This window comes from Cuculus canorus, chromosome Z (genome assembly GCF_017976375.1).
Source record: "Cuculus canorus isolate bCucCan1 chromosome Z, bCucCan1.pri, whole genome shotgun sequence".
In the NCBI taxonomy this organism is placed as follows: domain Eukaryota; kingdom Metazoa; phylum Chordata; class Aves; order Cuculiformes; family Cuculidae; genus Cuculus; species Cuculus canorus.
Window position 1 is genome coordinate 25447199 of NC_071441.1, and position 27402 is coordinate 25474600.

General features: G+C 37.7%; 1 protein-coding gene across 3 annotated transcripts in view; it reads left to right on the forward strand.

The window, feature by feature from the left end:
• Window positions 1–27402, forward strand: part of FOCAD (focadhesin) — an 88909-nt gene that overhangs the window by 14167 nt on the left and 47340 nt on the right. For all 3 annotated transcript variants that reach the window (XM_054053849.1, XM_054053848.1, XM_054053850.1), the window contains exons 6-14: window positions 2994–3095; window positions 4936–5140; window positions 6777–6983; window positions 7453–7540; window positions 8226–8437; window positions 10793–11050; window positions 24550–24654; window positions 25054–25155; window positions 25671–25801. In XM_054053849.1, coding sequence (XP_053909824.1) covers window positions 2994–3095; window positions 4936–5140; window positions 6777–6983; window positions 7453–7540; window positions 8226–8437; window positions 10793–11050; window positions 24550–24654; window positions 25054–25155; window positions 25671–25801 — 1410 coding nt within the window. The remainder of the gene's footprint in view (window positions 1–2993; window positions 3096–4935; window positions 5141–6776; window positions 6984–7452; window positions 7541–8225; window positions 8438–10792; window positions 11051–24549; window positions 24655–25053; window positions 25156–25670; window positions 25802–27402) is intronic.

Consider the following 27402-nt stretch of genomic DNA (forward strand, 5'->3'; position numbering starts at 1 on the left):
GGACAACTTGATGGGCACCTGGCAGCCAGCCAAGGTCAGCACACCACATACTTTTCTGAGTTCATCTGAGGAAGCCTCTGTAGATTTCATGCTGCAATTTGTGCAAGGAAAGGTAGTTAATTCTTAAATGCATGACAAACACATAAAGATAAGCAGGTTCTATATAACTGTTTATCTATACAGGGCTATGCACTTTCATGGTCCTGGCATGTATATGAACAGTAGTTCTAGCTTACTGCCAGGGGCTTGTGGTAAATAGATCCAAAGATCAAGTTGGTGCTCAAACCCATTTTTTTGTTGGTAGCAAATGTGAAAGCACAAACAACAGACATCTTCAACAGCCTTTTGGAAAATTATCTGTGGGATTGCTTTGAATGTTGGCAGCTGTGTGTCAACTCAGGAGGGAACTGTTTTGGAAGTGATCATAATTAGCTTGCTTTATTTGTTAAATAAAGAGTTATTGGCATAACGTAGTTTTCTTGTCAGAATTCATAAATAGAAATTACCTGAATCTGTTTAACCTTCTTGCTGTCAAATTATGTTCTAAATATTATCTTGATTTAGCCCTTCTGCCTCTAGGTTGATGTCTTAAGCTCTGTAATTAAGTCTGTCTTAATAAATAAAAGCTTTTTTCTTAAAGCATAAAAGCTTATTAACTAGACTTTTTGCTATATGAATATCCTTCCATGGAAAGAAATGCTGTTTTGGTCGAAATTGATTTTCTACATACTCCAATCCTAAGATCCAGTGTAATTTGAAGCTTTTGAAGAGAAGCAGTTCACCAAAACTTGTATTTTCTTTAGGTATTTCAGAATTCTTACTAAGATTGTTTTGTAGCGTGTAAGGACACTGAAGTTATGTGCTGTTACCTTAGCTAGAGAGCTGCAGAGTTTGGTGGGTCATACTGTCATGTTTGACCGTTGTCTTCTGTTGGTGTAGATATTTGCAGTTTCCTTGGTTTTTAGCTCTATTCTGACTGCATTGCAAAGAAAACAAGAGACATTAGGTATGTAAAATATTCTGGAGCCAGCTTTCTAACTTGATGGGCTTTTCATTCAACTAATTGTTATGTTTATTACTCCTTGATTATCCTCAAAAGTAGTCATTTGCTCAGAATTCAACCAATGTTAACAATGAGAATGTAAGAATAACATAATAAGGGGTACTTCTTTTAGTTTAAGGTTATGCCTGCTAGATGATGTTTCTTCGGAAGTAGTATCTAGTAGTATCTTACTAGGCATAGTATAACTCTAAACTTTCCTGTCTATAGCAGGTATGTATTACCTTTTCAGCTCATTTAAGGGAAGCCTTAACACATGATCATGTTATGCAATTCAAATTTGCTATGTAATGGAAAAAAAATAGATATTTTTAATTCTTTCACTAGATTCTTGCATATCTTATTTGGAGCTTGGTTTGTTTGGTGCTGCTCAAGATGAAGGCAGCACAATGCTATTGAATAAGAGTGTGTCTTAATGAATGTTGTCTTCTATAATAAGAAGACTGCTTCAGATCTTAGGCTTTCTGCTCTTCACAGGTTTTTGGAACAAAAATAACAAACCAAATGCAATTATAAGCCCTATCTAAAAGGTTTGTTTGACTGTATTATTCACTGTAGTAAAATTAACAGTGTTTCAAGAAACTTAACAGTTTCTTCACTGCAGTGCTACTTATCTGCTGTCCTTAGAGTGAGGCAGCTTACACGCATGTAGGTCAGTTGGCCTGTAAGCACATGCAAGGTTCGTCGTGATGTACCAGTTCAGTTGATGGCTCTCAGATCATCTAGTGCTATATAGTACAACTAACTGAAAGTCTTTCTGGTGTGTAGCACAGATTTGTTGGACACGTGAACAGGAAAGATGGTTAACCAAACTGAAGGTGGTGGTCTGCAGCATTTGCAGTTCCTTAGTTTATGCTGCCCCACTCTGTTACTGCTGGTCTTGTGTGCTGGGCATGCATTTGTTGCTTTTCCATTTGTTAGTAGAGCTCTTCTCTCACATATGTCAAGAAGATCTGTGGGAATCAGCAAGACTTTTCAAACTTATTTCTCTTGCTATTTGGAAGTTGCTTCTGCTCTGAGAGCTTGGAAGTATGTTGTTTTCTGCTGTTAAGCTGTTTGTATCCCAGACAAGAATCTACATTACTCTGCTTGTAGTTGTCTGAAGCAGGAAAGGAAACTGGGGGAAATGAGAACGCTTTGCAGGCAGGTGGGAATAAGGAGGGCAGTCACAGCAAAGACAGTGGGTAGATGCCAGAGGAGGTGTTGGAGGTGGTGGTGAACCTGCCTTCACATCACCAATTCTTTCGCACCTCTCCAGGAAATTTAGTGTTTAGATTCCTTTATTCTCTTTTTTTTCTTATGGTAACTTACACTAATCAAATTAGTTTTGTTTCGTTTCTTTCTAAGAACAACTTACAGCTTTTCCTCCTTCTGCTACTGTTTAAGAGTAGCCACTGTTTGGTAAGTGTTGCAATTGCAGGCAGTGAGGTGGTGTAGGTGGCCTTGAGTCACTGAATTTGGAGGTGGGTGGTATGGCCAGCCTTTCTCCTTTCTTGCCTCTTTCACCACCTAAAAAACAAACAATGCAAACAAACAAACATGAAAAGAAAAATAAATGGATAAGTTGGGACACTTAAAGTAGTGCATATTGCTTGGACCCCACTGCTGGAGACTAGTGCTGCTACCCGTGACTCAAATGAGGCAACACAGTTTTGTGTGAACAATGATTCTTAGACAATTATTTAAATAAAAAGGAAAGAAAGATTAGAGTAAGACTTTACAAACAGATATTTTGTTTTAATCTTATTTCTTGAACTTCCTATAAAATGTGCTTTTTTGACAGCGTAGCAGACCTGGCAAAGCTGGTAAAGGGAGTTGATAATACCAGTGGGTTAAACTGTTTACTTCTACAGCTGCTTATATTGTGGAGGCAGTTATTTTACACACTCGGTTTCTGCATTATAGTTACAAATGTCATTTCTTTGTGTTTCAGGAACACTCCTCATCCACTGATCAGTGTCCTTGAAAACAGACCTGATTGCTGGCCAGTCCTACTGCAGCAGATAACCGTATTTTTCCACCAATGTCCAGAGAGGTAAATAAATGAATAATTTAAAAATAGCAGTTGTAGATGACTGAATCATATCAAGCGTAACGTCTTTCTTGAAGACAGCTGCAATGAGCAGTAAGAAATCTGTCATTTGAAAAAATAGTTGTAAAATTTAATGACACTAAAAATAGATTATTAATAAAATATAAGAATAATCCATCAAAATTTATTTTATAGGTTTTTCTTAAGTCTTATGTTGATACAATGGAAAAATTGATGCCAAATTGATAGCGCCTTTGGATAATTTCTTTCTAAATAAGTGATTTTCATTATTTAGTTTTTCAAGATTTTTACTGCTTAGTCAAAAAGGATGATTAGTATGTACCATACAAAATGGTGCTATGAAAAAAGGGAAAGCACAGACTCACAGTGAAGGATGAGATCCTTAAATATTATGATGCTTCTTGATTTAAAAAAAAATAGAACAAAATGGTGGCACAGCCTCATTATAAAATATATTAGACAATGAACAAATATCCAAGATACCAACAATTTAAACATTTCTTCATGCTTACCTCCAAGGGACTTGTCCAATGATGCTTCAGCATAAGGCACCAAATGCCTTAGTCAAATGTTTTCAGTGATTTTACACCATATGTATGCTTTTCAGATAAAAGTTCCCTCTCTTCTCCTGTTTTCTGGAAGAGTCATGCAGATCCAACAGAGCAATGGCAGTAAAATTGACTGCTGTATTACATTGGTCTGAATAAAGAAATAAGTTTATTAATCTCTTTAAATTTCTGGTGTGCCTAGACTACATGACCAGCAGTAAGACTTTCAAGCAAAAGTGTTTTCTTCCATTTAATTGATCAATATTTTTAAAATACTGTTTGCAATGGCTAAATCTGGGACTCATGAAGAGTCCTGTCAGATGTTTGAATGGTGAACTGAATTGTGCGTTTTTTTTGCTGGAGGCTTCTTTTGAATTCAAACAGGAGTTTTTCTTTCCTTCCTGAAAAAGAAAAAAATCTTCCTTGCTGCTTTTTGTGCAAAGGTTTCTGTGGAATAAAGTTCTAGACTGAGAATGTAGAATCATAGAGTCATTTAGATTAGAGAAGACCTTTAAGATCATTCAGTCCAACCGTTAACCAAGCACTGCCAAGTCCACCACTAAACCGTGTCCCTGTGTGCAACGTCAACATGCACAAAGTATTTTGAGGAAGACCTATTACTGAGTTCTTTTTATAGCTCTGCATCAGGGCTGAGTTTTGTTTAAAACTGACTTTTAATTTTGATTCCCTTCATTTTGTTAATGTATTGATCATTAGCTTTATTTGATTGTTTAATAATGTCAAGAACAGCTGGTATTTCTAACATAGTCAATCCAAAAGAATTCCTCTGTAATCAGCCAGTTATTTTTTACTTTGTTTAAAGCAGTTGCTGTTTCACCTAATTGTTTAAGATCATTGGACAAAAACTGGAAAGGAGTGGGTGGCTTTTTTAAATTGAAATTAGGTTTTATGTATTTTAGAAAGGTATTTCTGAATAGTCTTGTCCAAATGCTACTTCACGATGGCGCACTAGTCTCATGACATTCAGCAAGGAAAGTCACTTTCTTGAATTGATGAGGGAGAAAAAAGAAGAATAAAATTAAGTGTCCTAATTTTCAATGTGTTGAGTAGTATTCATGCTTAAATATGAGTATTTTCATAATTGCACTTCATTGTATGGCTGCTGTGTAAGGTCTCATGACAGTACTTAATGCTAGTAGGTCGAAAGGGTTTTATGAGATTTAATAATGCCTTTACTTATGCCTTTCTGTTAATTTCATTTATTAAGTTTTCAGTAGAAAGCAACCTCAGCAAACTTATTTCTTGAACTGCAGGGTGCAGAATTCATGTGTTGGCATAATGGCTCCATTTCTAAAATACTTGTATTGTGAACCATCTCAGTTACGGGAATATGCTGAACTGCGCATGGGTTTACTTAAGGTCTTACTTCAGCCTTACGGTCCACAGCATAAAAAAGCTCCCTCTGTGCTGGAATGCCAGATTCTTCAGCTTCTGTGTGATTTGATTCCACACCTTCAGGTACAGTTGTCTGAACCCACCTTTAACAAATAAATGCTATCAAAGCAATTACAGTATTATAATTATTGCCTTTCAAGTGCACAAATAAAGCATTCTTTTCCATTTCATATACACCTGATATGTTAGTAATAAATAAATTTAACAAACTGTCAGCAGTAGAAAGTATAGCTTTTTAGTTGTTTAAATCTGGTACACCTGGTAAGTCATAAATTGAAACATGTATTTACCATAATTATTTGACACTAGTTGTCTCAGTAATCATACAGTAAAATTGTAGGGGTGCACATGAGACAATGAATGTTGTGAAATGTTAAGATATTTGTTAAAAATATGGAATTTCTAACTTAGCATGTATGTTATTAAAATGAAGCAAAGTAAGAGAAGCAGGATTTAAGTACTCCTAGATATTCCTTTCTTTCTATTTGCAATAGAGGGATTAGTGGATCTGAAGAAAAAACCTAATTCCTCTGGAATATGCTGAAGTTTTAATGTATTTTTAAGTTGCACAGTCATACTTGCTGGGAGCTAATGATTTGATCTTTCTGTTGCCTTTCATTAGGGGTCTAGGGTCTTAGTTAAGGTTAATAGCTCTGCTTTGCCTTGTGATTTGCTATAACTTTCTTAAGGTCTTTTGTACTTATGGATCTTTTACTTCCTCTTTAATGTTAGAGCAACATCTTCAGTTTGAAATTTATTCAGTCAAACATGAGATGCAGTGGCATTATTGCCATAGAGTGGGGGCTTGATGGTATTGACAATGTAAAGCTAAATAGGTTTGATATGAGTACATCTTCTTGCTGAAGAATTTCACTATCAAGTCTACTTTCTATTAGTAGATACTTTACACAGTCTTTTGGACAACTAATAATTGGTATCATACACATTTATCTTGGTTTAGGTCTGCCCTTTGTGATAGCAGGTACATGCTGACCTGTTCTAGTCACGGGCACATTTCTGCTTTTGTCTTGTTTCTACCTGAACTTCAGTGTAACGCTATGCTCTGAATGTATGACCAAGATTCTGACTTGGTAACATTTAGCCATAAAAATGGCACTGAAGATGAAAACCTTTCTCTCCTCCATGCTTGTTGGCACCTTTTTTTTTTCACTAGAAATCTTCTGTTGCATTTCTTTTAAACTCAGATTAATACGTGAATGGTTTTGTCTTGTCTGAGGTACAACTTTCACAATGGAAAGAGAAGCACTTGCTTTAAGAATCTTGTTCAATGGACTGTTTCATAATCAGTCTTTCTTTCTCCTTCTTTCTTTGAACTTCTGGTTCTTCTTATACTTCCTATAAGCTCATTAGCCTTATTTAATCCTCTGTTTTGTATAAGTTCTAAAATGCTTCCTAGTCATTTTGTCTTGCAATACCAACCAAACTGTCGGAAGTACAGCGCTTCACCTGCAGGTTTTTCTACTGAAAAATTCAGTGGACTTGAAGCTTCTGATCAGAGCAGATTATTCAGAGAATTTATTCCAAGGGACAAAAAATTTGGGATTCCATACATAGTGCTGGAAACATTGCAGAGCTAAAGCAACTAACTCTAAACTTGGGTAGTTCTGCACGGATAGGGAAGGGGAACTGCACCAGAGTGTGTTTTGGTTATGTTTTGGGTTTTTTTTAACTACTGCAGCTTAAAGACTTTCTGCAAGTTACAGAAGCCTCGTTTTTTCTGCAAGAGCTATTCCTCAGCCTACTGCGCTATCCTGTGTTTTGGAAAGTTCAGTTATCCCAGTTTTGTTTACAACTGGTTTGCTTCTGTGAAGTGTGTTTAAATGTAACGGGAGAATGCTCATCTTTGATCTCCTTAATAGAGGACAACTTTGAGCTCTTAAAAGAGGTAAGAGTTCATGGCAGGGGAGCGGGGAGGGAAGAGGAATTTGTATTAAATTTAAGGGATGTCATGTTTAAGACACTATTTAAAGACATTGATACATGGCATGCATCTGCAAGTGACCAGTGTAGCTTAGAAAGCGTCGGTATTTTTTTTTTTTCGGTTGAAGACCTTCAGAATGGAAAAACTTAATTGGTTCTGTATATTGGTTCTGTTAGTTAATCTTTTAGTATGGGAGTTGGTTTAAACTAAGCTAAAATGGTTTCAACAAAGTAAAAAAAATAGTATATTTATTAAGTTAAAATTCTATTTTTTACGCTCTTTATAATCCTCATCGCACGTACTGTGTCACTGTGTGTGCACTCATTGTGATTCATGAAGTAACTCCTTATGGTACTTGATTGCTGCCCATTTGTGCTGTTTAACTCCACCGAAAAACAAAGACGACTTGAAACTTTTTCTTTTTTCCGTGTAGGTATTTCCAGTGGAACAGTGTATAATTGGGCTAGCTCTTCTACTGCTGCAAACACCAGAAAGTCAGCAAAAGTCTATCTTGAGTCTAGGTAAAGCTTTTCTCATGAAAGAGGAATTCAAACTCTCAAGAGTTTGTTTATTCATGTTTATGAAAATAAACACTGCATTCCGCTGAATTTGGACTGGGTGGTGAAATGTTTTTTTTATAAGCAGGAATTTTCTTGACTGTAAAAAGTAACATTTGATCCGATGGCAATAAAGATAAATTTTCCTGCTATGCTGACTTTTTCCATGAATGTTACTGTATTTGAAGCTCCCTGCTATCTTGGAGATTATCTGTTTAATTTGTGGGTCAACAACAAGATATTCTCAGCTGGGATTCATGTATCTTGAATGGTTTCTTTTGAGAGATCTTAAGAGAGCAGGTCTGATAGGCATGGCGATGTTTGACTGGGCCTTTGACTTAGCAGTTCTGTTTAGTGGAGTTATTGCAGTAAAAACAAGAGTCTGTGCTACATTCTGTTATTGTATTTCCTGCTGCCATCAGGTACTTTGCTAAAAACAACACAAATCTGAGGGTCTTTGAAGGGAATTGGAGTTTTAGCAGAGTCTTTTGTGCTTTAAATTTAGTATGCGTGTACTGTGATTCTTGGGACTGTTACTTCCCTTGAACAGAGTGATTCCTAGAAACGTTTGGTCATGCTTTAAAGTACAAATTATGTTATTTCTTTTTCCTCACCTTTTCTTTATTTTTTCCCACCTTGTCTTAAACAGCCTACAAGGTCCTTTCCTGTTCTGAAACCCAGAACGTCTCAACCACAGCCCTTACACTGGTGATGCCTGTGCTACAGATTTTATCTTCTACAGCGGTTGGAGACTGCCTATTGTTGGATGATTCTGGAACTACCAGGCAGCAGTTGGCTACAAATCTTCTGGGAATATTACAGGAGGAAGGTGTGAAGGAGAAAAAGAATGAAGGTGATCAGGTTAGCAGGGCATGATTTGCCTTTGGCAAATCTGTGTTGGATTTTCCCAGTCACCTGCTTCATATGGTTTATAATAGTTTCCAGGAGGACTTGTTCCACCACTTTCCCAGGGACTGAAGTAAGACTAGTGGGTCTGTAGTTTCATGGTTCCTCTTTTCGGCCATTCTTGTACGTGGGTGTGAGATTTACCATCTTCCAGGCATCAGGGATGCACCCTGACCTCTGGGACTTTTCACAGATTATAGATACAGGCCTCTCAACAACATCAGCCACTTCTGTTAACACCCTGGTGTAGTTTCCCTCCAGGTCCATTGATTTATGTAAGTTAAGTCCTTGCAGAGGGCCTCTGCTGGTGGGTTGGCACTTGATCCTGTGATTTTGCATCCTGCTGTTCTGGTAGAGAGAGGCAAAGAAGGTATTGGGAACCTGTGCCTTGTCAGCATTATTTGTAACTGATTTCCCTGCTCTGTTCAGTGAGGGACCTGCCTTCCCTGTGCTTCTGCTTAAATGCTCATGTATCTGAAGAACCCTTTCTCCTGGACATATCTGGCCAATTTCAGTTCTAGCTGAGCCTTAACCTTCCTGTTTGTATCTCCGCATGCCCTAGCAGGGTTCCTGTAGCCTTTAATGAGTATGTAGCTGCTTTTCCATAGCCGGTATGCTTCTTTTTTCTTTTAATGACACCCAAAAGCTATGTTTTCATCAGTGGCTTTTTTTGGCAGTGACGGTAATGGGGAATTGTTCTACTTGTACTCCCAAGATTTTGAAAAACGTTAGGACATGGCTAACCTGCGCTTCTACTTTGCTATAGAAGGGTTTTATATATACACCTTACAGTATTGGCAGATGAAATTTTCTACCTAACTTGTCTGAATGGGATGCAGTATTATAGTAAAATACGATGATGATAGCTTGTTTCCATGCAGCTGAAGCAAAGCAAGAAGGGAGTGATTACAATTGTGTAGCAAAACCTTTGGAGGAATAATGTGGAATGTGAAATATCAATATAATATTATGGGCTCAACCAATTTTATTAGTTTTCTCCAGGCATTAAAACAAACAAACAAAAAAAAGACTGTAATGTAGTATGATCTTGATTTCAAGTCCTGTGATCTTATAGGGATAGGCAACTCAAACAGTACAATGTACAGATCCTGAAGGTCGTCTTAGCCTAATGTACGTCAATAAAGCCCACTGCAGGTAAAGTTTAGTACCTTTATTAATAAATGGCAGTTTCACAGAAAAGATTTTTGGCTCAAGATGATCTTACTAACTAGAGACATGGCATTATGGATTGCTGATTTTTTCACATACAATAATTGTAATGCAAAGGTAATGGAATAGCTAATTTTAATGTTATTTTTAAAAGGTCATTTAAAGTATAGGGACATTCTGCCTTCCTTTAGCCAAAATAAATTTACATTGCATTGAACAGTGTGATTAAAATAAACCTCTGCAGTTTGATGAAAACCAGCTTTTGTCTCTCAAAATCTCTCTTTCCCTAGTTAAGGTGAGTAGGTCCTGCCTAACGGGAGCCAGAATTCCATTTTTAATGTTCATTTGCAGACATCTTCTTCTGTTCCTCCTTGACCTGATTTTTATATGAATGTTCTTCATCTAATTACTGCCTGCTAACTACTGGCTTAATAATGGAAAGAAATTTCTGAAAACAATGTCCTTTTTAAGGAAACCAAGAATTATTAGGAAAAAGATGGTTTGTCTTGGGTTAAGCTTTTTTTAATTTTAATTAGAGACTTTGAACTTAAACATTAATTTGTTGGGATCTTTAAAATATATCTGCTTTTATGTGTATAAAATCTGAGTTGGGATTCCTCATTTGTATTTTACTACTTTCTGGCTTCTAAATGTTGCCTTTGACTACATCTATAGAACATTTTCTTCTGAGAATTGAAGCAGTTAGACAAAAACTATAAATTCAAATTAACTTTATCTGTTTTATTAAGAAATATCCAAAGTTAAGAGGATTTCCTTAAAATAGTGTAGATGGTACTTACGTTTTTGTGATTTACCTGTTGTTGTTGGGAACAGAAGGTTTTAATGTACTCTAGTTTTATTGTGTCCATTTTAGTGAAGAAGTAGCAGTTACCAGCAGGAACAGGAATGATGGGTGCCGAATGAAGGGAGAGCTCCCAAATAGGGAATTAGTGGCCCATTCCAGCATCCTTAGTGCAAGAATTGATCTAAAGGATTATAGAGAAATGTATTGCAATTTATTCTCTGCATTCTTTGCATTTGTTTTCGATGACAGAACTGGATTAGTTATGTTTTTTCTTTGTTCTTTCATGGTACCTTATTTGTTTGATTGAGGATTTTCTTTATTTCACTTGTTCTCAGGTGTCCTCCAAACTCCTTTTCCCCATAACCAGCTCTTACAGCTCTTTGTATACGACCTGGAAGATCATAGAGCTCATGAAAGATAAATCTGCAATTACTCACTGGTTATCTTCAGTGAAATCACTGCTACCTGTTACAACGCATGTTCCTGCTCATGTTTTTCTTCTACTGGCTTATCTACTGATCCATGAAAACGGAGACAGTCTTCGTGGTGTACTCCAGGCTACTACAGAAATAGCCAAGGCTGATTGTTCTCAGGTAAAAACTTACTGTTAGTGCATTTCATTGCAGGATCTGGACTGGATTCTGTAGCCCAAAAGAGGCAAGGCTGCCACAGCTTCATGACCCCATGTGCAACAAGTGGTGAGACTGTGCCTGTATTCCCAGTAGCTACACGCACATGCAGCGCATGCACACTACATACCAGTGCTTATAGCACACACACAGAGCACTCACAAGAACACAAAGAGGCACCAGAGACCCCATCCTCCTCTGCTTCCTGGCTGAGCAGAATGGGGTTTTCCTAGTGGGAATATATGTATGAAGCATGGATATGTCTGATATCTACACTATGGATCCCTCCACCAGTGGGGCGTAGATGGTCAGTGTGCACAACAGGTGGCCCCTGGATCCCAGTCTCACTAGATTCTGGAATCTGGACATAGGAGAGACCCTGAGGCTGCAGGTCCACTGCAGCTGCTGCTGCAGACTCCTCTCTCAAGTCTGGCAGTCACAGACAGACAAACACATCCCCTTTTGCTGCCTGGGACTCTGTTGGCCCCTAAGTGTGCAGCCCCCATGTTATCTTACACTTAGACACACACATATGTGCGCGCACACACACCCACCACGCCCCCTGCAAGCAGGCTGAAACTCACCTTCACTATGTCATTTATGTCTTTGCTTTGCAGTATATTTCAGTTGTTTAGGCATAGGATAAAAGACTGGCTTTTTTGGCTGGTATAATCTAATATATATGAAAATACACCATAAGGAAGTTGAAAAGAGGCTACTAAACTATTTCTGGCTTCTGGTGACCATATAAATTATTCTCTGTGTCCTTTTGTGGTTACTGGAAGACTGCCAAGTCTCTTGTGTGATCTGTATTCATGCTTCTTAAAAAGATGTGCATAGTCTTTGTCTGCTTCAGTACTATATTCAAGCCAGAATTATGCCTTAAGTATACTTATCTTCATAACCTGGAAAGGTAAACGGGGACCTCTAGAAATGGTAATAAGCAATGCAGGAGGCATTAACAGAACCAATCATGTCTTACTTGTAAAATAGAAAAATGTAGGAAAGGGAGAAGTGTTTCAATTTTCATATGTGCCATAAAGACAAGCTTTATTTGCTTCAGATTTTTTTTTAAATTGGTTTGTATCTCAAAGTTATTGTATTTTGCCGAACAAGGGTTGGAAAAAGATACAGCTTACGGGATATGTGCTTGATGACTTACAGTGCTGAACACTGCAGTTCTGATCCAGGGAAATGGTCTGGGATGTGCTGCTGTTGAATGCATACTGAAATGCTGTGCTAAACCAAACCCGTTCTACAGTGCTTTTGGAGATAACCATGTTTCTTAAGCCAGAGAAATTTTTAAGCCAGATGTCAGCTTCATCTGTTGTGGACTGCCTGCTGCTAACCTTTTATGGCTCTTCTCAAATCTCTTTCAGGCTGGCTTTTGCTTTGTTGGTTTCTTGTATGGATATGTTCCATAATGCACTCAAAGATTTGGACACGTGATTTTTTAGAATTTCGTTCTCAATTTTACTAAATTTCGTTCATTTTTATTTCTGTATTTCTTTCTAGCATTATATTGAGTCATCCTTTTACATTGTAAATATGCTTTGTGGAGGTCAGTGATTTTATATTTCTAGTCTTAAATGGTGCTAGTTCAAGGGATACGTTTTCTGTCTTTAGACACTTGAAACTTGTTAAACTATGTATTAAAGATAAGAGGTTGTGTTTTGGATGGTATGTGGAAAAGTAATTCTGACTCCTGTCATGCATACAGTAACAGATTGAAAATATGTTTTCTCCAGACATATTAAGTCAGGAGAAAATTGCAGGGTTCTGCTGTAGAATTACTCATCAAGACCATGAGTGTTATATGGACATGGAAGAACATGTAGAACCTATGCATTTATATGAACTGTAAAAGAAGAGTGAAATGTATTATTTACTTCGTAGCTAAACTAACTGTAGCTCGGTTTAGAGGATGGGTAGCTGATGGGGACCAGTGGGGTAAAGCCCCTCCCACTGAAGGGGAAAATAAGATTCAGGACCACGTGAGGAATCTGAGCGTATGTAAGTCTATGGGACCTGACAGAATGTATCCCAGCATCCTGAGGGAATTGGCTGATGTGGTCGCCAGGCCACTCTGATATTTGAAAGGTCATGGCATTCAGGAGAAGTCTCTGGTGTCTGGAAGAGGGGTAACATTGTCTCCATTTTTAAAAAGGGTAGAAAAGATGACCCTGGAAACTACTGACCTATCAGCCTCACCTCTGTGCCTGGGAAGATCCTGGAACAGATCCTCCTAGAAGCTATGCTAAAGCACACAGAGGACCAGCATGGTCTCACCAGAGGCAAGTCTTGCCTGACCAGCCTAGTGGCTTTTAATAATGGGGTAACCACAACCGTAGACATGGGAAAAACACTGAAAGTAATCCATTTGGACTTCTGTAAAGCCTTTGATGTGGTCCTTCACAACATCCTTCACTCTAAATTGGAGAGATGGATTTAAATGGTGGGCTGTTTAGTGACGAGAAATTGGTTGGATGGTTGCATTCATAGAGTAGTGGTCAACAGCTTGAAGTCCAGATGGAGATCTGTGACAAGTGGTGTCCCTCAGGAGTCCATACTGGGACCAGTGCTGTTTGTTATCTTCATCAGTGATACAGACAATGAGATCGAGCGCACTCTCAGCAAGTTTGCAGATGACACCGAGCTGAATGGTGCAGTTACCACAGTGGAGAGGTGGGATGTCATCCACCCGGACAAGCTGGAGAAGTGGGCCTTTGAGAACCTCATGATGTTCCACAAGGCCAAGTACAAGGTCCTACATATGGGTCAGGGCAACCCATGGTTTCAATACAGGATGAGGGATCATAGGATTCCTTCTCCTGTGGAGAATGGCTTGGGGGTGCTGATTGATGAGAAGCTCAACGTGAGCCACAATGTGTGCTCGTGGCCCAAATGGCCAATTGTATCCTGGGCTGTATCAAAAGAAGTGTGGCCAGCAGGTCAAGGGGTTTTCCTCACTGGAGAGGTGTTCCATCCCTCAGATCATTTTTGTGGGCCTTCTCTGGACTCATTCCAACAAGTCCATGTCCGTCTTACGCTGACAGCTCCAGAGCTGGATGTGGTGGTCCAGATGGGGTCTCACCAGAGTGGACTAGATAGAGATGCAGCATATTTGCAAGTAGTATAGCAGTGAAGAAAAAACTGCAAACTGAACTGAGCTGTGATTTTGATCTGTCTACAACACGTCTGTAGCACACTTCAAACCAAAGCAGCCATCAGTTTAATTGAAATATGATGTTATAGTACACCCCTGCCTGTGTGTGAATTAAATAGGATGGTGTTGTGCTTTGCTCATTTTGTTGTATTTTCACGTTCCTGTTTTGTCCTAGGCATACTGCTGTCCTTATGCTAGTGTGTGCTAGTATGGTATTTAATTTCAGTGAATACACAGGTAGTTGCAGAGTCAAGACTGCAGTGGTTATGCAAAGCTTGAACTGCAATGTTGACAATTTACTTTAGGAAGAATCTGCAAGGCTACACGATTTATTTACAGTTCAAAATAAGAACAAGATCTAGTTCATGGATGGTCCTTTTTGAGATACATATTCAGTGTCCTTGGTATACTCCTTCTGGAATTGTGTGTGAAACAGCTGTCCTGGAATGTTACAAGTCTGACATCAGCAGAAATAGTGAGCTGCTGGAGGCTAGAGCTGACTCCTTAAAGTTAAGCATCTGGTGGAAATGTGCAAAATGAAGTGCTTTTTGTTCTTTTCAAGATATCTTTTCCCATTCTTCCTTTGTCCACTTAATGGTTCTTTCTTATTTTCTGAGAATGGCTGCTGCTTTCTGCATATGGTTAAATTCTTTCTCTTGAACTACAAATACAAAATTCTTCCAGTCTGTTAAAGCATTGTACCTCTTGTAGAGGATGGTTGATTAACACATAACAGGAGAGAATTAAAAAGCAAGGAAAAAAGCTTAACAAAGCATGAGAGCAAATGAGAACCTCAGAGTACTCTTCTGAGAGGAAAAGATACTTTCCTGGATAGCAGTGACAAGAGGGCAATTGTAGCTGGTTTTGCTTCTTCATACAATGTTTGGCTTTCTTTCAATTTGTCACTTGCTGCTTGTCACTCCATTTAACTAAAGATACTAGTGTTGTGTGTTCTTTAAAACCTTAGAGTAAAAACCAGTGGATCACGAAGGCTCTGGAGGTCTGTATCAAGGAAAAATAAATGTATTGCAGTAGGAGTTCCTACATATTTTTCCTGGCATGGTAAAACTCCAACCAACCTATGGTAGGAGGCCCATTTACTAAATGGTGGTAGTATTGCTGCTAATCATGGGGTACAATGGCATGCTGTAATATTTTTGACTGAGCATGGTGTAGAGTTCATCCAGTGAGTTTTTACTTAACTGTTTCGTAAGAAGAGGGAGCCTTGAGCATTTTCTTAAAGCCTTCTTACCAAGTGGCTTCATGCTTTTTAAATTAGAATATAAAAAAACCCCACTTCTCATTTTGTTTGCTGAAAAATAAAGGTTATCTTCTGAACTCAGAAGATGTAGCTTTACCTTGGTCATCCAATTAACAGCTAGAAAAAATTAACAGCTTAGCAATGCTAAAGTTTCAGTTAAATGTTTAATTCATGAGTTTATCATTATCAGAGGTCTGGGGGTTTGTGTATTTGGGGGGAGCATTGTATGAAGCACATCACCATTTGATCAAATGTAGTACAGAAGTGGTGTCAGTGTATGCTCTTTGAGCCTATGCTAAAATGGTGACGTATTTCACTGGGTATAAAGCTTTAGGTGCATGAAATATTGATAATATTATTTAAATATGAGTTGTAAAGGTGATAGCATAGAAGTATTTCACAGAATCACACACAAGGTTGGAAAGGACCCATTGGATCATCGAGTCCAACCATTCCTAACACTCCCTAAACCATGTCCCTCAGCACTTCATCCACCCGTTCCTTAAACACCTCCAGGGAAGGCGACTCGACCACCTCCCTGGGCAGCCTGTTCCAGTGCCCAATGACTCTTACTGTGAAGAATTTTTTTCTGATATCCAACCTGAACCTCCCCTGACGGAGCTTCAGGCCGTTCCCTCTTGTCCTGTCCCCTGTCACTTGGGAGAAGAGGCCAGCTCCCTCCTCTCCACAACCTCCTTTCAGGTAGTTGTAGAGAGTAATAAGGTCTCCCCTCAGCCTCCTCTTCTCCAGGCTAAACAACCCCAGCTCTCTCAGCCGCTCCTCGTACGACTTGTTCTCCAGCCCCTTCACCAGCTTCGTTGCTCTTCTCTGGACACGCTCCAGAGCCTCAACATCCTTCTTGTGGTGAGGGGTCCAGAACTGAACACAGTACTCGAGGTGCGGTCTCACCAGTGCCGAGTACAGAGGGAGAATAACCTCCCTGGACCTGCTGGTGACCCCATTTCTGATACAAGCCAAGATGCCGTGAATTAGAAACTGTTTTTTAAAATGGAGAACTCAAACTATAATTTGTTGATAACTGTCTAACTGACTCATGGTTTTTTGTTAACAAGGACTGCAAATGGTAAGCAGTTAATCTTTTAAGTTACTGTGGACTTTAAAACACTTTTCTGCAAAATATGTAAAATACTCAGTTGTGTTTTATTATTATCGTATTAGTCATTCTATATAGTTAGTAATGCAACAAGTGTTTTGCTAGGTAATATTTGGAGATTTGGTGTGAGAGGAATACTGTGCTTAACTGGGGTGATATTTTTCTTTCTCAATTCCATAGTTAAGTGCAACCAAGGACACCTGAATATTCTGCAATTAGCAATTTCTAATGTATTGCTATGTTCAGAATTACTTTTTTCATTCCAAAAGATCTTAACAGTTTAAAAATTGGACTTATGGTCTGGCTTAGTTGAACTTGGAAACACCTGGCATCTGTCTTGACTCTGAGAATGTTATTTTAGTTCTGAATTTGCTTAGTGAGTCCACAGAGATTATTACACTATGGTGCAGCACTGCACTGAAAGATTATCATGTAGTTTCTTGTAGGCACAATGTTTTTTCTAAGGCGGGAAGAATTACCTAGGACTTGTTTGTTTTTTCTCTTACAATTATTTAGTTCCAGGGAGAAAGCGCTGAAGCTTTTGAGTGGGGGAAATAAACACTTACTTTAGTAAACTCAGCGAGCAATGTGATGGCAACAACCACAATCATATTGATGGCAAGGTTATGCTTCAGGAATTGCTTTATTTAGTTCTGGTTTTTGTTCAGTTCCACATAAGTAAATGGTGCTTTATAAAAGAGAGGGAAAGTAAGTGGGAAACCAGTGATCGAAATGTCCTTTAAGTTAAGAAAGTAGAAAGTCATCACAGCAAACTTGTTAAGCATTTTGAGTCTTCAGTTCCACAGGTCACTTTCTGAACCATGCAGTGGAAGGTGGTGAGCAGCATGGCAACTAGAAGGCTGTCATGAGGAGCAGAAGTATCAGAGTTCGGGTGTGGAAAGTAGAGAGCAAAAAATGGCTGTAAATCCCAAGCTTATTTTTAAACAGTCACCTATTTTATCTGTTCCTTTAGTGTCAGCAGCACCTGGACGCTTTAAAGCCAGGTGTTTATAAAGGAAACAAGGTCTAACTAAGGTACATTCTGAATTCCTTGTCCTTAATCCATACTCGAATCAAAGTAAACTTCAGCTAGCAAACTTCATTGCTTAGTCTTGCAAAAATTAAATAAAACGTCCAAGGGCAAAATGAAAAGTGTCAACTTTGCAGCCAAACTTCCTGTACTACAGCAAAATATAGGGAAGTGCTGATATGTGGTAGTGAGGGTCATAGCATAAAAAGAATTATGTGGTGACTTTATTTTTTTCCCAAGTGATCAAGACAATAAGCAATTCTGCTGCTGCTGAAATTCTGTTACTTTGTGGTTCAGATGATTGGTGGTTGTGGCTGTGGATATTGAGTTGAAAAGCCATGGTGATTGCCATGCAAAGCCTAAGTTGAAGAATTGTGTTTCAAAATAAAATAGGGTCAGAAAGAGAGAATGTACATTGAGAATGCTATCCTCATTGCTTTTGTGTTTATTAAAAGCTCCACACAGGGGGGGTCACAAACTGGATCTCCCATTTACACGTTGCATGTTGTTTTTGTAAGGAGTCTCTGCAGTAAATTAATGGAGTGTTTAAAAAAACTTGCAAGCCTTAAAAGTAACTATCATAATTGATTTTGCAGACATTGTTCTGCTTATGTTTTATTTTTGTTTTTTCTTACCCTTTCCTTGAAGAGAGCCTACAGAGGACTTCTGTACACATACCTCCTCCTTCCCCACTCAGTAAAAGCCTTTTTATGAAGTAAGATTTAGTGATTATATAAGATCGTTTTTTAGCTGAGGCATTTTGGAGTAATGGTCTGAAACACTATAGAAGAAAATCCAGAAGTCTTTTTAAAAGGCTGATGAACGAAGGGTAGTACATGGGTTTTAAGGCTGACTTAAGCCAAGTCACTGCAGAGGCTATACTGACACATGGTATTCATGAAAGACTTTATGTAGTTCTTCTAATCAAATGAATTTTCTTGTTGTGCAAAATCTGTTACTACTCTGTGTGATACCAGCTGTGCTGCAAGGGGAAGAAATTAAATCATCTGACTGAGAGGTCACTGGTGAATAGTAGCACAAGATCTGTTGCCAGTTTTAGAAGATTATGAAGCTCTAGAGAACAGTCATTCTGTGGTCTTTCAGCTGCTGGAATGAAGTATTTCAGTAGTAGATTACACTGTTCTGGGACATCTCTCTGAAGATGCATTTTTTTGTGTTCTTTGTGGATTTGAGTGCACTGAAGAAAAGGAAAAGGTAAAATATATTTGTATTAGGGTAGAAAACATGTTGAAGGATATGTTGAACTGGATTTGGCTCACTCAGGTCATTCCTAATGGTATTGTCTATTATGTAAGTTTTGGAGACTAGCTGTAGAGAAACAATCATTTTAATCTTGTTGACAGATCTTATGGACTGATTCTTCATGGTGGAAGCTTAGTAGTTAGGATCATGCTGGAGTGCATGAAACTTTTGAAAACCTAGCTTATGTTCTCTGAAAACTGCTTCTGGTTTTTGAGAGCAGTTTATTTTATAACTTTTATATGCAGAAACTTATCTTCATTTGTGCACTTACCTGAAAACCTGGTTCCTACATTTATGAGAATTGTTCGGTAATTTTGCCTTGCTCACTGGAGCAAGAACTACCAGACTACCGAGTCTGGTAGTCTGGTAGTCTTTCAAAAGTCTACTTTTGAAAGCCTGCTTATTTCACTGTGTTGCCTTCTGGAGAGCTAGATTGATGCTAGCTCTCTTGCAGAATTCAGCCCAACATTTCCCAGAAATAAAACCTGTAAATTTGTAGTGATGGTTATTTCCTGCCTTTGGCTCTTTGTGGAGGGCCTGGAATAATCTGTTAGTGTTAAAATTTGCCCACGAGAATCTCCACGATAGGTGTGCAAGCAAAGAAGGTATGGTGGGAATAATGTGGAGTGATACCCTATGTTTAGAATACCAAGTGGGGACAGAATGTGTTAATACACATTTGAATTTTTTTTAGCTTTTTTCCCCCCTTTTTAAAAATTACTTTACTTGGCTACTGTTTTCTGTCTGTCTCTTATTCTATATTCTGACTTAAGGGCTGCACAAGAATGATTTATTTTCAGTAAAATTTAAGGAGGACAATTATCTTCTTCACATGCTGTCCTCCCTTAGCTTGTGCTTCTAAATAATAACTGTCTTAACTTAGAAAAAAGAAAACAGAGCACCAAAGTTCAGTTCAAAACAAGTACACTTTTAAAAGCCAGTACCTTTAAGGAAATGTGTAGCTGGCTTTTCAGTAGCACATGCTTAGTCTTCTCCTGAGATTTCTGTAAATCAAACTTTTTACTTGATGTGACTATAAAAGTTGCAATAGAACTTTCATTTAATGCTTGTTTCACATAGAGTAAAGTTTGTAACTAGACAATTAATGCATGCACAGGACTTGGAATGGACTTATGACTGATAATGCCAGACATGGGCAGACTGAATTTAAAGGGTTTAAATGCTTTTGTAACTAAGGATTATTAATTTAATTTATTATAATTTATTTTTAATTTGAGTCTGATTGCCATATATGTAATCCAGTGTAGCTACAACGGAAAATGCAAGAAGCAGCCTATTGAATAGAGAACTTGCTTAAGACAAGATAGTGTAGCTTAAGACCCTGCCTTTGGCAAAAAGAAGAGGCACTGTGTGGAGTGATTGGAAGGAAGGAACTTAGGTAAGGAGTTTGAACATTGTAAAGACATATCTGACATGTCTATTGAAATGTTTTATGGAGCCTTTTTGTCCAGAGCAGGATTAACCAGTCATGGTATTTATCAGGCATCAGTATGGTTTGAAGAATTAACAAAAAACCCTCTTACCCGCAGAGTTGAGAATTTTCCAACCATGCTGCTGCATACAAAACTTTCTGGATAATAATATTCGAAGACATTTCGTTCCTACACACACATTGTGTTAACGGTTATATTGAAGACTTACATATCTCACTAGAGGGGCACATGTGACCTCCTTGATAATTTTGGGATTTAAATTGGTGATTCATGTTGCTGTGTTAGTGATTGTCCCTCCTGGAGGTATGGAATGTCCAACACTTACTTATTGCACTGCAATTTAACTTGTATCATTCAAAGATTTAAGTACAATTCAATCAGATGAGGTTTCTTTTTTTCTTAACACTCAAGGTACAACAGGTGCCTAGAAATAGAACTACTTCATCTATCAAGTCTCCTAGCTTCAGGGGGACTTTTTGTTTCTTCTGGTATTATTTGGTTTATGTGCAGGCTTTCCTTTCCCTAGGGCTTGATTTAACCAAAATATGTTCCTGCTTTGAGGATGTTGAGCCTTTGGTACTCAAACATTTTTTTGTGTTCTATTTAATTTAATCAGGAAATTAATTTATCTTTTCTTCCTGTGTGCAAATGAATGCAATTTTCTCTTCAGTAGTGGCGTGGATAAAGGGGGGAATACAAGTGCATTGTGCATAGGTTAGTCTAATCAAATCGTTACAGTAAGGCAAATTAAATCTCATGTTGGAAGTGAAGGTTTCACTTTTCTGTTTTATCAGTGTTAATGCAGACATGTTATCACTAAATTTTGACTGGGACTGGAATTGATGTTAATTAAACTCTACCTAATGTACTGATGAGTTTGAAATTATTTGCTTTATCCACCTTCTTTTGTACTTTAAAGAATATTGTCATAACAAGGAGTATTTATCATAATACAGTATTTGGGAAGTATTGTGATGATGGTCTTGAAAGTGTGACCAATCATTTTAAAGACATTTAAAGTAGGAGGAATGTTCTGATTAAGGCACACAGTGGGATAAATTCAGGGAAGCCCCCAGGGAGTGAGATGGGGGAGAAACATGCCAGCTGTTGTGTGTCTGAAATAGCGGTTGAACTGTAATTAGACGAAAGCCAGATGGGGAGAAGAGGAAAAAAAATATTTTGCACAGAGAAGAAAGGGTAGTTCAGAGAATTATGAAGGAGCTGCCTTCCTCAAGTTTCATTAAAGCCCTGATCCAAGGTGATGTTGTGGTGTGGGTTTTATGTGGAATCACTGCTTTTACTTCTGTGGAGTAGACCTGTGTGTTTGGTCTGAAAGGACTTTGAGGGTTAAAAGGTTCTTTACTTCTTGTTTGCCTGAATGCAATTCTGTGCAGCCTGATGAGAAGTCCTCGTCCTAGAGCCCTTCTTTAGAAAACTAGTTGTTATGTGTGTATAATTGGAGGATTGAATGTTTGTTCTCTTTGAAATACTTGTGCTTCATACAAAGTATTAGCTTTATAGATCCTGCCTCAGTCTCTGTCTCTGATGCGTTCTTTTAATTTTACTCATCTGCCATTCAGTCTTTATGTAGAAGATAACTAAAAAGTTGGTACATATTGCGGTTTAACCCCAGTGGATCATCAAGCCCCACACAGCTCCTTGCTCACTCTCTGACAGTGGGATGCAGGAGAGAATTGGAAGAGTGAAAGTAGGAAAATTTGTAGGTTGAGGTAAAGGCGGTTGAGTAGGTAAAGCACATGCCACGCGCACAGGCAAAGCAAAACAGGGAATGAATTCTCTACTTCCCATTGGTGGGCATGTGTTCAGCCATCTTCAGGAAAGCAGGGCTCTGTCATGCATAATGGTTACTCAGGGAAAAAAACCACCGTGACTCACGTCTTCCTTTCCGCCTCCTTCTCCCAGTTTATTGCTGAGGGTAACTTCATGTGCTATGGAATATCCCCTGGTCAGTTGGGGTCAGCTGTGTCCCTTCCCAATTTATTGTGCAGCACCAGCCTTCTCTCTGGTGGGCTGGGGTGAGAAACTGAGAAGGCCTTGATGCTGTATGAATGCTGCTCAGCCACTGCTAAAACGTTAGCGTAGTGTCCACAGTGTTTCGGTCACAAATCCAAAAAATAGCCTGATACAAGCTAATATGAAGGCACTTCACCCTATCCTGGCCAAAGCCAGTACACAACAAAAGCTGGAAAACTGACCAGCTACTCTTAAATCCAAAGGCCTGAAAGAAAAGAGAGGGATGGTGCTAGCTGAGAAGATGCTTTCAGGTTTGAATAAACAGGAAAGCAAAGCACTGTTTAACTTGTATTGAAAGTGCTAATAGGTGTGAAAGTCTGCTCAAAGGAATACTACCTTGAATTCTCTGCCACTGTTACTGATTTTTCTTTGAAAGATTTACAGTAAAGCCAGTCTTTTCTCTCAGCAGGTGATGGGGTGATGAGTACTTCTGCAGAACCTAGACAACAACCTTGGGAAATAGAGGAAGGGATACTAGTCAATTAGTCAAAAATATGGGGAAATTTTGATTTGTAAAGGGATTTATTCTGTTTAAGAATGTCAGGTAGTATTTGGGAAAAGGGGAAAAAAAGAAGTTAATTCCTTAGGTATTAAGTAAAAATTCCAAACCAAACTTTTTATATTTGTGGGAGCACAAATTTAGATTGCTCAACTGTAAATATAGTCATGTCTTGTAGAACAAAGAATACTTTTTTTTGTCTGTAATTTGGAACCAGTAAGTACAGAGGGAAGTATGCAGAATCGCAGAGCTATTGAATTTTTAATCATTGTTCTTTTTATTCTTATTCTTGCTCTGTAGTTTCTGTGGACTAAGGTAGACCTTGCACAGTGAAAAAGTTTTATCATCTGAAGATACCTGCTCATGTAAAAATGCATCTTGAGAGAATATTGTAGCAGAATTCCCCATTAATAGTTTTTTGAACCACTGTTTGCATAAACTATTCATAGGTATATAAAACATAAACCTTACCAAGATACGTTTTCAGAGGTGTAAGATTGGTGAATTATAGATTGGATTAAAGATTGGATACAATCTTGTAATCTTTAGGTTTACAAGTTGCTCAGTCTTTTACCTCAGACCACTATGTATGGGATTTAATGCACATTTGTTCTGCTTTAAGCCTCCAAACATGGATTTAGTGAATGAATTTTCTGAAGTTAGAGATTAAAGAGGCAAAAAACTGTTCCAAGGGTGACTCACTCCAGAAGTAAACCGTAGAAGTGAAATGGAGAAATCTATGCCTATTTACCATACAAAGGAAATAATTTTCTGAAAGCCAGATTACTACAAAATAATTGTCTCACTTGTTACTGCTAAATAACAAATATCCTTGTTAGCCTTTCTTTTCTTGAGAGTGGCATTATCTTTTAACACAACTTTTTCTGTGGAAGGCTAGCCCTTGTGGCTAAGTGAAAATTATTACTGCTGCTTAAAGGCAGAATGTAAACCAGGGTAGTGTAACTACTATTAAGTATCCATAAAACCAAGTAGAAAAAAAAGAGCAAGCCCATCATGAGCAGATTTTATTTTACTACATATTTATATGAATGCCCAGTGGAAAAAAATTAAGGATTTGCCAGTATGAAAATACTGAAAATCTGATCTAAATAAAGGGGGAATGGAGGTAATTAAGTCTCTTTTCCTTTGTTGTTGTTTCAGGAGCAGCTCTCTGGAAGTTTTCTACCATATATTAAAGAATGCAGTAAATTATACTGTATTATATGAGAGGTTTGTGACATATAATAGTAACATCAGCAGAATTCTTCTGTAATGACAGAACTGAATTGAAATAGTTTCTTCATTGATTTCATATGTATGCTAATGTACTATTTTCAATTACATATTCCTTTCATTGTGCCTGTAATGGAATTTCAAGTAAAACCAAATTTATTGTGGAAATTAGGCAATTACTGTGGTTAGAGCTGAACAGGCATATCAGGGTGCTTTTAAGGTAACTTAAGTAAGTTTTATGTGCTATGAAATTACAGACTTGAGAATTTTCCTATCTATTCCCTGTTAGCAGAAAAAATAATGCCAAAAGGTAGGAATTTCTAATATGTTCTGACAAGATCACTCTCTTACACAAGATATTGTGTTGGCAACCTAGTTCCAACTTTTTCTTGCTTTTGTCTTATTTTAGGTCCCCAATCTCATCCCAGTACTGATATTTAAATTAGGAAGACCTTTGGAGCCTGCACTTTACAGGGATATATTGTATGCATTGCCTGCGCTGGGTGTACACAAGGTCAGAATGAAAAGTTTTTAGTAAAACCAAAGGTATCAATAGGAGGGCATTTATTTGTAAAAAAAATTATTTAGACTGAGCGATGCATAGCTTGCTTGAAATAACTGGATTGTAAGCTTCAGCCTAACTTTCTAGTATTTTAAACGGAATAGTGCGTTTTAAAGAGTGAAATGTGCATTATGCTTTGTCTGCACCGTATCATTATTATGTCACAGGAGGATGCTTTTGGACTCATTATGCACTAAAGTTTTTCGGAAAATGACTTTGAGTTCCTTTCTGGCATCACAGTTGGACAGTTACCTCCTTGTTGTATTTAGTTGTGAAGTAATGATTTTGGATTTGTCTTTGTTCTTGAACATAAAAAATAATAGTGACATTTGGTTAAAAAATTTCTTTCAGGTTTGTGTAGCTCAGATTCTTCATGCCATACACATGCTGGGGAGCACACCAAAGCTTAGAGCCATTGCTTTGCGGCTGATGACATCCTTATGGGAGAGACAGGTTAGAAAATTCTTGTAGTGTCACGAAGATAACTGTAGTTAAATAACTTCATTACCTCTAACCAAGAAAGGAAATTAATTTTGGAACATTATATACAATAGGATATAATGATCAGCAGTATAAAGTACACAGTGAAAGTGCTACCTATATTGATTCTGTTTTAATGAAAAAAAATCAATGGTGTATCTTTCATGAAACCTGCTTTTCATTTCTTCAGGTCTCAAACTGGAATAGGAAAAAAACTGAAGGACAGCTTTCTGCTTTTCATAATGTGCAGTAAGAACAAGGCCTTAGTTACATGGCAGTAATTTGCTTCTCTGTTTATAAAGTAGCAGTAGAGATTTGGTCTGCAGAAGCCAGTTAGATCTCAGTGCAGCAGTAGATTCCAATAAAGAAGAAAAGTCAAGTATGGTATACAGTAAAAGTCGTACTTAGAAGTCATGCGAAAGTGCTTGCAATTGAAAATCCCAGCTTTTGGAAGTGTGATGATAGTTTTTCCATTAAATCTTTTCCAGGATCGAATTTACCCAGAATTGCAGAAGTTCTTGGCAATGTCTGATATGTACTCTTTGTCTATTGACAAAGATGCTCAATGGGAAAAGCTGATTGCTAAAGCTGCATGTATAAGAGATATATGTAGGAAGAGGTAAGCAAAAGTGTTATCCATCTTATGTCTTTGTAAGGGAAAACATTTTTTTTTTCCAAAAATGCTGCACAATTATTTTTATGTACTCTGTTACGTTAATTAAGGGTAATAGTTTTCTAGTATAAGATACTTGGGTATTGCTGATGTCGGCATCCAGTAAGTTTGGGGCTTTTCACTGTAACCAATAGGAAGCACATATAAATAATGAGAAAATTAAAATGTCTTCATCCTGCAACAAAACGTACATCTTAAACCGACCCAGAGCAGAAACCTAAAGCATACCGCCTCTGCATTTTAAAAAGAATGATGAAACATTAGAAGAAACAATTGTTGATCTGTCTGTCTTTTGATATATTCAAATAAAGACTGGGTGCATTTCTGAAAAGTGTGTTTTGTCACATGCAAATTACTGGTCTTTATTCAGACATAATAGTGACCACAGAACACAGATGTACCAGTCTAGCTGAATGACATATCCTTTCCAGCTCTAACAATCCATTAATATCAGTACTTGATGATACCTTACAGTTCCTGTAATTATTATTTTAAAAAACATTCTTAATCACTTCCTGGTTTTGAGTGCACATTACCAGGTTTTTTTTTCCACCTGTATTTTGGGTTCCACTTTTCCTTTTCTTTCTTGAAGGTCAGTTACTAACAGCTGGAAAGATTCATGTATCTTTCAGCCATCAACTGAAAGAAAACAATCTTAAAGAAAATAGTCTTTCCTTTGCCTCTTCAACTTTCTTTAACTTTGCCAAACAGCACTTTTCGTAAAATAATTAAAAAGAAAGGAGAAAGAGTTAAAAGCAGGAAATAAATCTCAGTGCAGCTGCAATATTCTTTCTGCTAGCTAAGGGATGTAGTTAAGAGTTTAAGTGTATGTATTTTCTTCAGGCAATACATATTATTTATTACATATATTATAATAATATTATATGTAATAATTATAATAATATATATATTATAATATAATAATTATAATAATAATACATATATTATAATAATAAATAATTTAGAAATTATTTGGAAGAAACTGAGAGCAAGTAGAGGAAGCCTGAGTGTTCTATGAATGCAAATCACCTAGCTAGGTGCTTTTTAACCCAAGCTTTTGCAGAAACAGTATAAGGAACTGCTGAATCAGCAGTTGACACCTACCCCACCACAGTCCTATAAAACTGAATGGATGCTAAAGGAATGGAAAGCAAACGAGCAACCTATGCAGTCACTGAAGAAGAAACAAATGGTATTGTAGAACCAGAAAATCTGGAAGAATGTTCCTATCTGATATAACATAGCTAAAAGTGTTCTGCTGCCAGAATCTCTACCAACACACGGCAGTGAGTACTTAGATAAGACTACAGTAAAGAAGCGAAGAACAGAGTCTTCAATAGCACGTGTGGATTTTTCTTCTCAGTCACTTTTTGAGTTATTTAATCTTTCAGTGTACACAAGATCCTTGGACAAAAACTTCAATAGCTTAATCACTTGTTGGTTTACCTTAGTGATCTTTTGTTTGGAACTTGATGCCTCCTGATTTAATTCTCTGTGTCACTAAGCTTTAAGAGCTCTCTATGGTATCCTCATTTGTATCTTTTTTC